This window comes from Anser cygnoides, chromosome 34 (genome assembly GCF_040182565.1).
Source record: "Anser cygnoides isolate HZ-2024a breed goose chromosome 34, Taihu_goose_T2T_genome, whole genome shotgun sequence".
In the NCBI taxonomy this organism is placed as follows: domain Eukaryota; kingdom Metazoa; phylum Chordata; class Aves; order Anseriformes; family Anatidae; genus Anser; species Anser cygnoides.
Genome location: NC_089906.1, coordinates 1,170,143 through 1,181,927, shown reverse-complemented (window position 1 = coordinate 1,181,927; position 11,785 = coordinate 1,170,143). Strand labels below are relative to the sequence as shown.

At 72.4% G+C, this 11,785-nt stretch overlaps 1 protein-coding gene across 1 annotated transcript; it reads left to right on the top strand.

Annotated features, from left to right (window-relative positions):
* Nucleotides 1-10,272: 10,272 nt before the first annotated feature.
* On the top strand, nt 10,273-11,618 carry NANOS3 (nanos C2HC-type zinc finger 3). The gene has a single exon (XM_066986467.1). It carries the CDS (start codon nt 10,307-10,309, stop codon nt 11,498-11,500), a length of 1,194 nt encoding a protein of 397 aa, XP_066842568.1. The 5' UTR covers nt 10,273-10,306; the 3' UTR covers nt 11,501-11,618.
* Nucleotides 11,619-11,785: the final 167 nt, after the last annotated feature.

Below are 11,785 nucleotides of genomic sequence, written 5' to 3'. Positions count from 1 at the left end.
TGGAGGCCACCACGGGACGGGGACCCCAAACCCCAAACCCCGCACCCACGGCCCCGGTGTCCCCGTGTCCCCCCCCCCCCGTCCCCCCGTCCCGGCGCCCCCGAGGCCGGCAGCGGCGGTGCCACGGGGCCGGGTGCTCGGCCGCCATGTGGGAGCCCCGAGGCCCCTCCCGGCCGTGACATCACCGTCGCCAAGGCAACGGGCGCACTTCAAAGGGAATCGGGTGGAAAGGGCCCAAAAAATGGGGATAAACAGCGAGCGGCGGCGGCGGCGTAAACAAAATGTCCGGGGGGGGGGGGACGGGGGGGGGGCCCGGCCGGCGGGCGCGTGCCCGGGGCGGGGGGCGCGGGGTCCCCGCGTGCCGACGGCGGCCCCGGTGCCGGCGCCGTGGGACGAGGCCCGGATTGGGGTGAAAACGGGCGAAAACGGGCAAAAACGGGCGGGCGGCGGCGCGGGCGCGAGGCGGGCGAGGAGCGGTGGCGGCGGCACCGGGCAGGCACCGGGGGGGTGGGCGCCGTGGGGCCGGGTTCGCTGTGGGGCTGGGCCCGCTATGGGGCAGAGCCCGCCGTGGGGCCGGGCCCGCTGTGGGGCCAGGCTCGCCATGGGGGGCAAGGCCCGCCATGGAGCCGGGCCTGCCATGGGGCCAGGATCGCTGTGGGGCAAGGCTCGCTGTGGGGCAAGGCTCGCTATGGGGCCAGGCCCGCCATGGGGCCAGGATCACTGTGGGGCTGAGCTCGCTATGGGGCCAGGCTTGCTATGGGGCCGGGCACGCCATGGGGCCGGGCCCGCCGTGGGGCCAAGCTTGCTGTGGGGCCGGGCTCGCTATGGGGCCGGGCCCGCCATGGGGCCAGGCTCGCCGTGGGGCTCGGTGGGGCTCGCTGTGGGGCTGGGCTCGCCGTGGGGCCAGGCCGGGCGCTCGTTTGCCCACACGGCGCCAGGGCGGTGCCGGCCCGGCCGCCCCGACCGGTCCCGAGGGCCCCGGCGGGCACCGCGCGGGGGCGGCCGCCCCGCACCCCCCCTGCCCCAAACCCCCTTCTTTAATTTTTATTTTTTTTTCCCTTTTCCTTCGTTCTGTTTCGATTTCTCATTTCTTTTTTTTTGTTTGTTTGTTTGTTTTGTTTTGATCCAATTCCCCCCCCCCCCCCCCCCCCAAAAAAAATTAAAAAAAACGCGGGGCCGGCCCCGTCGACGCCTCCCCGACGCCTGGGGCCGGGGCCGGCCGCGCCCTCGCACACGGCGCCGGATGCGGCGGCGGCACCGGGGCCGGGCGGAGCGGGGGTCCCGGGGGGGTGCGGGGGTCCCGGCGGGTGCGAGGGTCCCGGGATGGGTTGGGGGGGCACCGCGCACCGGGAGCCGCGCCGTCGGCGGCGGTGCCGGCGGTGTCGGCGGCGCTGCGCCCGGCCCGGCGGCGGTGGGCGGCGGCGGCGGCGGCGGCGGGTCGAGGAGGAGCGAGGCGGGGGCCGCCCCGTCCGCGCCCGTCCGCACACGCAGCGCCGGGGGGGAAAGGATGAATCACGCTGCTCGGCGGCGCCCGCCCGCGCCCGCCCGGCCCCGCGCCAACCGCGGCCCTCGGTGCCACCGCGGGGGGCCCCGCGTCGCCCCCTGGCCGCCGCGTGCCCGCCAGGCGCTCGGAACCGCTCGGAACCACCCAGAACCCTCCCGGCGCCGCCCGGGCGCCGGCGGCACGCGGCGAGCGAGGCCGCCCAGGCCCCGGCCCCCGCCGCACGGTGGCCCCCGCGGGGGACGGGGACGGGGAGGGCCCCCCGGCGACGCCGCCGGCGACGCCGCGGAAGCCGCGCGCCCGCCGTACTCACCGGGAGCGGCCGCGGCCCCGCTGGGGTCCCCGGGGAGCGGCGGCGGCGGCGGGCGGCCGGGGCGTGCGAAGGCTTCCCAAAGTCACTGACTTTTACTCCAAGAAGGGAAATCCTTTTTAAAACCTTCGCTCCGCCCCGGGAACGCGGCGAGGGCCGCGGCCGGCGGCGAGAGGAGGGGCCTGGGCCGCGGCGCCCGGCTCCTCTCCGCACCCTTTCGAGGCCGCCGGCCCCGAGCCGCCGTGGGCGCGCGGTGCCGCACCGTCTGCGGGCGGGGGGCGCCGGCCGTAGGGGGTCCCGCAGCCCCACGGCGAGGGGGGTCCCGCAGCCCCACGGCGAGGGGGCTCCGCGCCCCACAGCGAGGGGGCTCGCTGCCCCCCCAGCGCGGGTGGTTAGCGCCCCATGGCCAAGGGCCCGCGTGCCCCATGGCACAGCAGCTCAGCGCCCCGTGGTGAAGGAGCTCGGCGCCCCACAGCACCCCATGGCGCCCCACGGCACCCCATGGCACCCCACGGTGAGGCAGCTCGCTGCCCCATAGCGCAGGTGGTTAGCGCCCCACGGCCAAGGGCCCACGTGTCCCATGGCACAGCAGCTCCGCGCCCCATGGCGAGGGGGCCCAGTGCCCCACGGCGGGGGTGCACAGTGCCCCATAGCGTGGCAGCTTGCTGCCCCACGGCAAGGGGGCTCGCTGCCCCACAGCGCGGGTGGTTAGCGCCCCATTGCCAAGGGCCCACGTGCCCCACAGATGGCGGCTCAGCACCCCGCGGTGCGGGGGCTCAGTGCCCCATGGCGTGGCAGCTCAGTGCCCTATAGCAAGGGGGCTCGGCACCCCGTGGCAAGGGGGCTCGGTGCCCCATGACGTGTGTGGTTAGCGCCCCATTGCCAAGGGCCTGTGTGCCCCACGGCAAGGGGGCTCGGTGCCCCACGGCGCGGCAGCTCAGCACCCCACGGCAAGGGGGCTCAGTGCCCCACAGCGCGGCAGCTCGGTGCCCCATGGCACGGCAGCTCAGCACCCCACGGCAAGGGGGCTCAGTGCCCCATGGCAAGGGGGCTTGCTACCCCATAACATGTGTGGTTAGCGCCCCATTGCCAAGGGCCCGTGTGCCCCACAGATGGCAGCTCAGCACCCCACAGCAAGGGGGGGGTCAGTGCCCCATGGCGTGGGTGCAGTGCCCCATGGCGCGGCAGCTTGGTGCCCTATAGCAAGGGGGCTCAGTGCCCCATGGCAAGGGGGCTCAGTGCCCCACGGCGTGGCAGCTCAGTGCCCCACAGCGCGGCAGCTCAGCACCCCACGGCAAGGGGGCTCAGTGCCCCACGGCACGTGGGCTGGGCGTCCCATGGCGAGAGCACGCGGTGCCCCGTGGCGAGGGGGCTCGAGCGCCCCATGGTCAGGGGGCTTGGTGCCCCACAGCACAGGAGCTGGGCGCCCCATAACGGGGTGCTCGGTGCCCCACGGCATGGGCGCCCCACAGCACGGGGGCCGGCTGCCCCATAAGGAGGAAGCTGGGTGCCCCACGGCGTGCCCACCCCCCCGCCCCGTGCCCATCCCAGCCCGTGCCTCAGTTTCCCCTCAGCCACCCGGCTGCGCGGGGCTGGGCGATTCCGGGGTGTGTGTGGGGGGACCGGGGCAGTGCTGGGGTGCAGGGGCGCCGCCGGCCACCCCCCCGTCCCCGTTCCTTGTCCCCAGGCCGGGGTGGGGGGGACACGCCGCGGGCCGAAGCCCCGGTGCCGGGGAAGCCCGGGGACGCCCGGGGTGCGTGGGTGACGTCGGCGGGGCCGGGCGGGCGCCGGGATCTCCATGGCGATGCCGCACACACAGACATTAAACAGAGCCCGGCGTCGGAAGTCGGCAAAACCACAGCGCGTCACTGCGGCCGCCCGGCACAGCCCGGGCCCCCCAAAGCCCCTGGCCCCACACCACGGGGCCTCAGCTTCCCCCCCCCCCCCCCCCCGCCCCAAACCCCGTGGGGACTTGCGGGGCTGAGCACAGTCCCCGGTGGGGCCCCGCGGGGCCCAGCACTGTCCCCAGAGACCCGTGGGTCCAGGCGTCATCCGCTATGGGGATGTGTGGGGCTGGGCATTGTCCCCTGTGGGGACTTGTGGGGCTGGGTGCTGTCCCAGCTGGGGATGTGTGGGGCTGAGCCCCCTGGGGGGGACTTGTGGGGCTGGGTGCTGTCCCCAGTGGGGATGTGTGGGGTCGATCGTTGTCCCCCGTGGGGCCAAGCCCTGTCCCCAGTGGGGCTCTGTGGGTCCAGGCATCGTCCCCTATGGGACGCGTGGGGCTGAGCACCGTACTCGTGGGGACCCCTCCCCAGCGGCGCCCCGTGGGGCCAAGCGTCGTCCCCCCCGGGGACTTGTGGGGCTGAGCATCTCTCCCTGGGGGCACTTGTGGGGCCGAGCGCTGCCCCCGTCCCCGTCCCCACGCGCCCCACGGCGGCGGCGGCGCCCGGGGGGTTAACGCGAGGCCCATGGGGCGCTGCCAGGATCCGGCCCGGCCGCGGCACTGCCGTCACCGCCCGTCTCCGTGGAGATGATGGAAGTTCCTAAATACAATTATTGGGAGGTTTTGGGTTTCCTCCGCGCGCCGGGAGGGGACGAACAATAGGCGGGGAAGGGCCGCGGCGCCCCACGGTGCCACCGGTGCCACCCGACGCCGCCGGGCCCCACCTTCGCGCCCCACGGCCGACGCCACGGGGAACCGGCGGCCGCCTCCGGCACGGCACCGGGGAGGGGGGCACGGGGGGTGGTGGTGGCGTGGGGGGGGGGGGGGGGGGATCCCTGCGTCCCCGTCCCTCGCCCCCCTGCCCCGGCGCCGCTTCCCCTCCCGGGCGCGCATCTGGCGCGGGCGCCGCACATCTGGCGCGGGGCGGGAGCGCCGCTGCTAATTTTAACCGCGGCCGGGGCCGGGATGCGGCCACGGGGCCGGTGCGCGGCGAGGCGAGGGGGAGCCGCGGGCACGTGCGCGCGGGCACCCGACGGCGGCGGCGGCGCCGCGCACGCCGCACCGCGTGCCGTGGGGCGCTGCGGGGCCCGGCGGCGCAGAAATGTCCTTTCTAGGTAATGGCAGCGGCGGCGGGGCCGGGGCTGGCGCACGCCCACGCGCCAGACGGGCGCATTCCTCCCGCCTGACTCAGCGCCGCCGCCGCGGCCTCGCGCACGCTGCTGCCGCGCTGCAACGGGCACGGCGTGGCACGGCTCGGCAGGGTGCAGCAGGGCGCAGTGCAGCGTTGCACGGCCTTGCAGGGTGCAGCGTGGCGTTGCAGGGTGCAGCAGGGCGCAGTGCAGCGTTGCAGGGCGCAGTGCGGCGTTGCACAGCCTTGCAGGGTGCAGCGTGGCATTGCAGGGTGCAGCAGGGCGCAGCACGGCATGGCATGGCACAGTACAGCACTGCACAGTGCAGCAGGGTGCAGCACACTGGGTGCAGCGCAGCATTGCAGGGCGCAGCCCAGCGGTGCATGGCATTGCACGGTGCAGCATTGCAGGGTGCAGCACGGCACTGCATGGCACAGCACGGTGCAGCAGGGTGCAGTGCGGCGCGGTGCAGCACAGCACAGTGCAGCAGGGTGCAGCAGAGCACGGTGCAGCACGGCACTGCATGGCACAGCACGGTGCAGCAGGGTGCAGCGCGGCGCGGTGCAGCACAGCACGGTGCAGCAGGGTGCAGCAGAGCACGGTGCAGCACGGCACTGCATGGCACAGCGTGGTGCAGCAGGGTGCGGCACGGCACGGTGCAGCAGGGTGCAGCACGGCACGGTGCAGCGCGGCGTCGCAGGGTGCAGCCCCATGCAGCGCGGCACGTTGCAGGGCACTGCAGGGCACATCGTGGTGCAGTGCCCCAGTGCCCTGGTGCTGTGCTGCTGTGCCGTAACGGCGTGGCAGAGACATGTGGCACGGCACGGCACAGTGCAGCACGGCACGGCACGGTGCAGCACGGCACGGCGCAGCACGGCACGGCACGGCACGGCGCGGCACGGCGCAGCACGGCACATTTCTGGGGGTGGCCAGGCTGGTCCAGGCAGCCAAAGCTGCATCCAGGCAGTGCTGTGGGGCAGCGCCGTGGGGCAGTGCCCGGTATTTGGGCACCCACAGACCCCTGCAGCCCACAGTGGGGTGCCCTGGGAGGTACTGGGAGCACTGGGAGCCCAGCACTGGGAGCACTGCGTGCCACGGCACTGGGGCCACTGGGAGGCCTGGCACTAGGGCCACTGGGAGCACTGGGAGCCCCCATACTGGGGCCACTGGGAACCTGTCGCGGGGGCCACTGGGAGCCCGGCACTGAGGCCACTGGGAGCCTGGCTCTGGAGGGACTGGGAGCACTGGGAGCACTGGGAGCCCGGCACTGGGGGCACTGGGACGGGATTTCCCGTTCCTCCCGGCCCCGCGCTCCCTCCCCGGCTTCTTCCTTCCTTCCTTCCCCGTGGCTCCGCTGGGGCCAGCGCCCGGCCCCGGCCCTGCCCCACCTGGGGGGGGCGTGTGGGGCAGCGCTGTGGGGCAGCGCCATGGGGCAGTGTGTCCATGGGGCAGCACCATGGGGCAGCGCTGTGGGGCAGCGCCATGGGGCAGTGTGGCTATGGGGCAGCGCCATGGGGCAGTGCTATGGGGCAGCGTGGCTATGGGGCAGCGCCGTGGGGCAGCGCCATGGGGCAGCGCTATGGGGTGGTTTGGCTATGGAGCAGTGCTATGGGGCAGCGCCATGGGGCAGCGCCGTGGGGCAGCACCATGGGGCAGCACTATGGGGCAGTGTGGCTATGGGGCAGCGCCATGGGGCAGTGCTATGGGGCAGTGTGGCTATGGGGCAGCGCCATGGGGCAGCACTATGGGGCAGTGTGGCTATGGGGCAGCGCCATGGGGCAGTGCTATGGGGCAGTGTGGCTATGGGGCGCCATGGGGCAGCGCTATGGGGCAGTGTGGCTATGGGGCAGCGCCATGGGGCAGTGTGGCTATGGGGCAGTGCTATGGGGCAGCGCCATAGCGCTATGGGGCAGCGTGGCTATGGGGCATGGGGCAGTGCTATGGGGCAGTGTGGCTATGGGGCAGTGCTATGGGGCAGCGCCATGGGGCAGCGCTATGGGGCAGCGTGGCTATGGGGCAGCGCCATGGGGCAGTGCCGTGGGGCCGTGGGGCCGTGGGGCCGTGCCCCCCGGGGCCGTGGGGCGGCGGGTGGCGTTGCTGCGCGACGCTGTTTGTCGTGGGGCTGAGTCACGGCCGTGACTCACCGGCAGCACCGGGCTGGCAGGCGCCCACGGCCGCCCCACGGCAGCACCGGGGTGGGGCACGGCCCCCCCCGGGCCCCCCCCATTTCCCCCCTCACCCCCCCCCTTCCCTTTCCTGCCCCATAGCGGGGCACCCGTGGGGCCGGGGGGGGGGCCCCGTGGGGCCCTCGCCCTCCCCGATCCCCACCCGGGACCCCCGCGCCCCGCGGCTGGGTGCTCGCTGGGGGGGGGGGGGAGGGGGTGGGGGACACCCCCAAATTGGGGGGGGCACCGGGGTGGGGGGGAATTAGGGGGGGGCCGGGGGGGCTGAGTCAGGGCCCAGCAACGCGCCTGAGTCACCCTGGGTGGGTCCGCGCGGCGCCGCCGCACAAAGGCGCTTTGAGCCCGGGGCCCCCCCCCCGCCCCCCCCCGGGGCTGCCCCGGCCCCGCCCGGCCCCAAAAGGGGGTCCCGGGGCCCCCCCAGCAGCCCCTCCCCCCCCCCCACAGCCCCCCCCCCCCATGGTGCTGGGGTGGAACCGGGACACGGCCGAGACCCCACGGCCTGGGGGGGCACCGGGGGGACTGGGAGGGACTGGGGGGCACTGGGAGGGAGTGGGGGTACTGGGGGGCACTGGAGGGACTGGGGGGACTGGGGGCACTGGGAGCGCTGGGGCCTGGGGGGCACTGGGGTTACTGGGGGCACTGGGGGCTGGGGGCACTGGGGCTACTGGGGGCACTGGGAGGCACTGGGAAGCACTGGGGGCACTGGTGCAGGGGCTGATGGTGCCAAACCAGTGCCCTACTGGTGCCAAACTGGTGCCAAACCGGTACTGTACCGGTGCCCTGCTGGTGGCCTGCTGGCACCACACTGGTACGGTGCTGGTGCTGTACTGGTGCCACAATGGTGCCGTACCAGTGCCATACTGGTGCTGTACCGGTGCCGTATTGGTACCAACTGGTGCCAACTGGTTCCATACCAGTACCATGCCAGTACCTGGTGCTGTACCAGTACCATACTGGTACCATAACAGTGCCATACCAGTACCATAACAGTGCCATACCAGTGCCATACTGGTGCTATACCAGTGCCATACTGGTACCAACTGGTGCCGTACCAGTACCATACTGGTACCAACTGGTGCCGTACCAGTGCCATCCCAGTTCCATACTGGCTCCATACTGGTACCAAGTGGTTCCATACCTGGTGCTGTGCCAGTGCCAAACTGGTTCCGTACTGGTACCAACTGGTTCCATACTGGTATCTGGCGCTGTACCAGTGTCGCACCGGTTCCATACTGGTTCCATACTGGTGCCGTACCGGTGCCAAACTGGTTCCGCCCCGGTTCCGTCCCGGCCCCGCAGGGGTTAAACGGGGCCCGGCCACCAGCCAATGGCAGCCCTCGTGGCGGCGCGGGCAGCCAATGAGAAGCGGCGCGGCAGTGACCAATGAGAGGAAGCGGGGCGGCGCGGGCAGCCAATGAGAGGCGGCGGGGCGGGGCGGGGCGGGGCCAGCGGGCAATGGGCGGGGCCGGTGACCTGAGGTGACCCCGGGCTCCCCCTCCGGGGAGTGCCGGGGAGGGAGGGGGGCACCCATGGGTGCTGGGGGGGGGAAGAGCGGCACCTATGGGTGCTGGGGGGTCTGTCACGTGCCTATGGGTGCTGGGGGGGGGGGGCGTAATGCACCCATGGGTGCTGGGCGGGTGGTGCCATGCCCCTATGGGTGCTGGGGGAGGGTGTTGTGCACCCATGGGTGCTGGGGGGCCATGTCCTGCACCCATGGGTGCTGGGAGGGGGGTGCCATGCCCCTATGGGTGCTGTGGGGGGTGGGGATGTGTACCCATGGGTGCTGGGGGGGGCATGTCCTGTCCGTGCAGATACTGGAGGGGGGGCACCAAGCACCCATGGGTGCTGAGGGGACACGTCCTGTGCCTATGGGTGCTGGGGGGGGGGTTATGCACCCATGGGTGCTGGGGGGGGCCATGTCCTGTCCCTGTGGATGCTGGAGGTGGGGGCACCATGCACCCATGGGTGCTGGGGGAGGCGTATCCTGCCCCTATGGGTGCCGGGGGAGGGGGCTGTTGCGCACCCATGGGTGCTGGGGGGCCATGTCCTGCGCCCATGGGTGCTGGGGGGAGTGCCATGCCCCTATGGGTACTATGGGGGGTGGGTTGTGCACCCATGGGTGCTGGGGGGGGCCATGTCCTGTCCCTGCAGATACTGGAGGGGGGGGCACCAAGCACCCATGGGTGCTGGGGGGACACATCCTGTGCTTACGGGTGCTAGGGGGGGGGGTTATGCACCCATGGGTGCTGGGGGGGGCCATGTCCTGTCCCTGTGGATGCTGGAGGTGGGGGGGCACCATGCACCCACGGGTGCTGGGGGAGGCGTATCCTGCCCCTATGGGTGCCGGGGGCTGTTGCGCACCCATGGGTGCTAGGGGGACACGTCCTGTGCCTATGGGTGCTGGGGGGGGGGGTTGTGCGCCCATGGGTGCTGGGGGGGGGGGGGTGTCCTCTACCTACGGGTCCTGGAGGTGAGGATGGGGAGGAGGAGGAGGAGGAGGAAGATGAGGAGGGGGAGGAGGAGGAGAGGAAGAGGAGGATGAGGAGGGGGAGGAGGAGGAGGAGGAGGAGGAAGGGCAGGGGGAGGAGGGGCCGCAGCCGCCCCCAGCCCCCGGGGCAGACGCAGCGGCTCCGGCCGGGGGTGGGCTCGGCCTCGGCGGCAGGGAGCTCAGCACCACCGCGGCTCAGCACCACCGCGGGGCTCAGCACCACCACGGGGCTCAGCACCACGATGGAGCTCAGCACCACCATGGGGCTCAGCACCACCACGGGGCTCAGCACCACCACGGAGCGCGGCGCGGTGACACCACGGCTCAGCACCAGGATGGAGCTCAGCACCACGGCACCACGGCACAGCACCACGGTGGAGCACAGCATGGAGCGTGGCACCACGGCACCACGGCACAGCACCACAACGCAGCGTGGCATGGAGCACAGCACCACGGCACCACGGCATAGCACCACCATGGAGCACAGCACCATGGCACCACGGCACAGCACCACCATGGAGCACAGCACCATGGCGCCATGGCACAGCACCACCATGGAGCACAGCACCACGGCACCACGGCATAGCACCACGATGGAGCGTGGCACCACCACGGAGCACAGCACCATGACACCACGGCACAGCACCACCATGGAGCACGGCACCACGGCACCACGGCACAGCACCACCATGGAGCACGGCACGTGGCACCAGGCACCACGGCACAGCACCACGACGCAGCATGGCACCGTGATGGAGCACAGCACCACAACACCACGGCACAGCACCACCATGGAGCATGGCACCACGGCACCACGGCACAGCACCACGACGCAGCATGGCACCACGATGGAGCACAGCACCACTACACCATGGCACAGCACCACCATGGAGCATGGCACCACGGCACCACGGCACAGCACCACCATGGAGCATGGCATGGAGCATGGCACCATGGCACCACGGCACAGCACCATGATGGAGCACAGCACCACGGCACCACGGCACAGCACCACGACGCAGCATGGCACCACGATGGAGCACAGCACCACAACACCATGGCACAGCACCACGGCGCAGCGCGGCACCGCGATGGAGCACGGCATTGGGATTGGGCCCAGCACCGCGGCGCCACGGCGCAGCACCCCAGCGCCGCACCCCAGCGCCGCCTTCGAGGTGTGGGCCGACTACCTGGGGCTGGTGGCCGCGCTGGCCGGGCTGCTGCAGGAGCGGCGCCGAGCGGCGCCCGTCGCGACAGCACCGCCCGTCGCGACACCGGCACCATCCGTCGCGACGGCACCCACCACCACCAGGACCGCCACGACCCCCCCAGCACCACCCAGCACCGCCACGACCCGCCCAGCACCGCCCAGCACCATGACCAGCACCACAACCAGCACCACCACCAGCACCACCAGCACCACCAGCACCACCACGACCCGCCCAGCACCACCCAGCGCCGCCGCAACCCGCCCAGCACCACCCAGCACCATGACCAGCACCACCACCAGCACCACCACCAGCACCACCAGCACCACCAGCACCACCACGACCCGCCCAGCACCACCCAGCACCATGACCAGCACCACCACCAGCACCACCATGACCCGCCCAGCACCACCCAGCACCATGACCAGCACCACCACCAGCACCACCAGCACCACCACGACCCGCCCAGCACCACCCAGCGCCGCCGCGACCCGCCCAGCGCCGCCCAGCGCCGCCGCTCCGCGCTGCGCCTTCTGCCAGCGCAACGGCGAGGCGCGGCACGTGTACGGCGCGCACCGGCTGCGGGACGCGCGGGGCCGCATCCTGTGCCCGGTGCTGCGCCGCTACGTCTGCCCCCAGTGCGGCGCCACGCGCGACCGCGCGCACACCCGGCGCTTCTGCCCCCGCACCCCCCGCGGGTACGTCTCCGTCTACGCCGGCACCGCGCCGCGGACGTAGGGCGTCACGCTTTTATACCGTTTTTTTCCCCCAAAATTTGGGGCTTGGGGTCGTTTGTGGTGCGGGAGTCCCAGTTTTACACCGCTTTTTTCCCCCAAAATTTGGGGCTTGGGGTCATTTGTGGTGTGTGGCCCTGGTTTTACACTGCTTTTCCCCCCAAAATCTGGGGCTTTTGGGTCGTTTGTGGTGCGGGATCCCAGTTTTACACTGTTTTTCCCCCAAAAATCTGGGGCTTGGGGTCGTTTGTGGTGCGGGCATCCCGGTTTTACACCGTTTTTCCCCAAA